We start from the raw sequence: 2,453 nt of genomic DNA on the forward strand, positions 1-2,453 counted from the left end.
CAAACAAACAACAACAACAAAAATGATTGCAGTATGTTTCGATTTCAAAAATCTATGTTAAGAATAACAGACATTGAAAGAAAGGACAATTTTTCACAAGATATAACTCATCCACATTCAGAGTTTCTGATTATTGTTTTTAGTGTACCTTTCTACAGAGCCACTCAAAATCACAACATATGGGATTTCTGATATGGCAAATTGCTAGCAAGATGTCTTAATCTACATAAACACCTCAATTCAGAGTTGCAGACATTTTATTTTTCTTACTCCTGTAGTGTGCTGCATGGATGCTGATTGTCAGCTTTGGTGTTGCAGTAGGAATGACCTGTCTAGAATACAGAAGAGGAAATATTTTGATTTTATTTATAAGGAAATGAGATTATGGAGTATTATAATGTTTATTTTTCGGAAAATGCTCTGGAATACAACATGTGTGTAGGTTGCTAGAGGTGTGACATTTCACACCACTTGGGTGTTAATGAGTTAATGTACATGCAGGAAGGTTCCGCATTTAAAGCCTGTGGATATAACATGCACACAACCCCAAGGGACACCATCTGTAACATTGTCATTAGCAATGAATCCTTTCTTCGGAGCCAGCCAGTTATTTTCAATCCAGATTTCTTTGTGAAAAAGTTGAAACATGAAAAGCCCGATGTATTTATGAAATTGGTTGTCAGCAACATTACATGGTTAATTGATCTGCCTGGGAATGAGTTTGCAGAGCTGATAGGCGAAGAAGACCCAAAACAGTCTGTTTCTTCATATTCAACTGTGTTCTTTCGCACCTTTAGCTTTTTAAAATGTAAAGAAAAAGGAGTAATATTTGGAACACCATTGACAGAAGAAGGCATTGCTCAGATTTATCAGCTGACTGAGTATCTTCATAAAAATCTGCATTTGGAGGGACTATTCCGAGTTCCTGGAAACAGCATCAGACAACAGATTCTGAAAATGCCCTTAACAATGGGCTTGATGTAGATTTGGATGCTGGTGACTTTCACCCAAATGACGTAGCAACAGTACTCAAGACATTTCTGGGGGAGTTACCAGAGCCATTGTTAATGCATAAACATTATCACGTCCATCTCAAAATTACTGATCTGAAGAAATTTGATGATAAAGGGAACAAGACAAACACACCTGACAAGGAGTGCCAGATGGAGGCTCTGCAGCTGCTCTTCCTGCTACTTCCACCACCCAATCGCAACTTCTTGAAACTTCTGCTGGACCTCCTGTATCACACGGCCAAGCAATGGGACAAGAATAAGATGTCTGCTCACAACCTGGCTCTTATGTTTGCTCTACACATTTTGTGGCCCAAAAATGTAAGGAAGGATTGCTGTATTCTTAATTAAAAGTTGCATTGTACATCTATATTCTCTTGTATTGTTTTCAAAGTTGTAGGCTGAAAACAATGCTATGTGCAAATGGTTTCACATGCACGTTCCAAGTTTGTTGATTCTGTGCAAGGGTGGATATTTTTTTTTTACTTTTGTTTGTTATCCAAAGCAGCATTTGTGCCATTGCTTACAGTATTTCTGAAGAAAGGTAAAGAAGATGTTTCTAGACTTATTTTTCTGCTGTACTCACCTCTGGTGAGTCTACTTCCTTCTCAGGTTTCCCCTCTCTCCTTTTTTCCCACTCCACTAGTCTCTCCTACCTAATATTTCTCTACCCTATCCATCTTCCTCTATCAAACCCCTCCCCGCCAGCTACCTTTCCCACATAGCTTACTTCTTCCTGCTTTGGACTGTGGCACCATTTCTAAAATCCTGTACCAAGCGTCCACAGCTGTCCTGTGCCGGTCCCACGGTTCTGGGCTGCTAGACTCGCATCCCGGTAAGTCCATTTCAGTGTATCTGTGTGTTAATGTAAGCTGCTTAGGTAGCTACTATGCTACTATACAGGGATCTAGCCTGAGATGTGCGTTAATAGCATTGTTTGTCTGTGTATCTTGTGATGGTTGTGCTATACCTGTGGTAAACATGTGTTTTGGCTCCTGTAACTTCCGCTCAGTACTTGCAAGAGTGAGGCTCCTGATTTGATTCCCGCCACAGCTGTTAAATAATCTGGGCAAAGAGGACTCGTTCTAGGGCCGCTGCTTGCTTACTCACCTCAGAAACCAACTCAAGTGCGGTGTTAAAAGGACGCCAGATAAAGTCTAAACCGAATGCCTGCTTACCTCATAAGGTGCGCTAACATTCTACTTTATGCCTAACTGCCTAATAACAGGCTCAGCAACTAAGTCTCTCCTTCCTCTTTGTTTATGGCTTTAAGGGGAATCTCACAGCTCATTTAATGTGCTGGACATTTTCTGAACACCACATTCCCACTGCTAATCTGTTTTTGCCCACAATAGTGTAGTGTAAACATATTTCTTGTGATTTCTGTTTCAGCTCCCCATAGTTTAAAGTGTTTTATGGCTCTGCAGCTGTAAATCGCTTTTG

The 2,453-nt window shown here is 40.4% G+C and overlaps 1 protein-coding gene across 1 annotated transcript; it reads left to right on the top strand.

Annotated features, from left to right (window-relative positions):
• Window positions 1–534: 534 nt before the first annotated feature.
• Window positions 535–1,361, top strand: LOC122790649 (rho GTPase-activating protein 19-like). Its single transcript, XM_044058174.1, is given in 2 exon segments — window positions 535–955; window positions 958–1,361. Coding segments are annotated over 2 exon segments (825 nt in total).
• The last annotated feature ends 1,092 nt before the right edge of the window (window positions 1,362–2,453 follow it).

The sequence above is a fragment of the Protopterus annectens genome, chromosome 16.part0, assembly GCF_019279795.1.
Source record: "Protopterus annectens isolate FY-2018-M chromosome 16.part0, PAN1.0, whole genome shotgun sequence".
Lineage (NCBI taxonomy): Eukaryota > Metazoa > Chordata > Ceratodontiformes > Protopteridae > Protopterus > Protopterus annectens.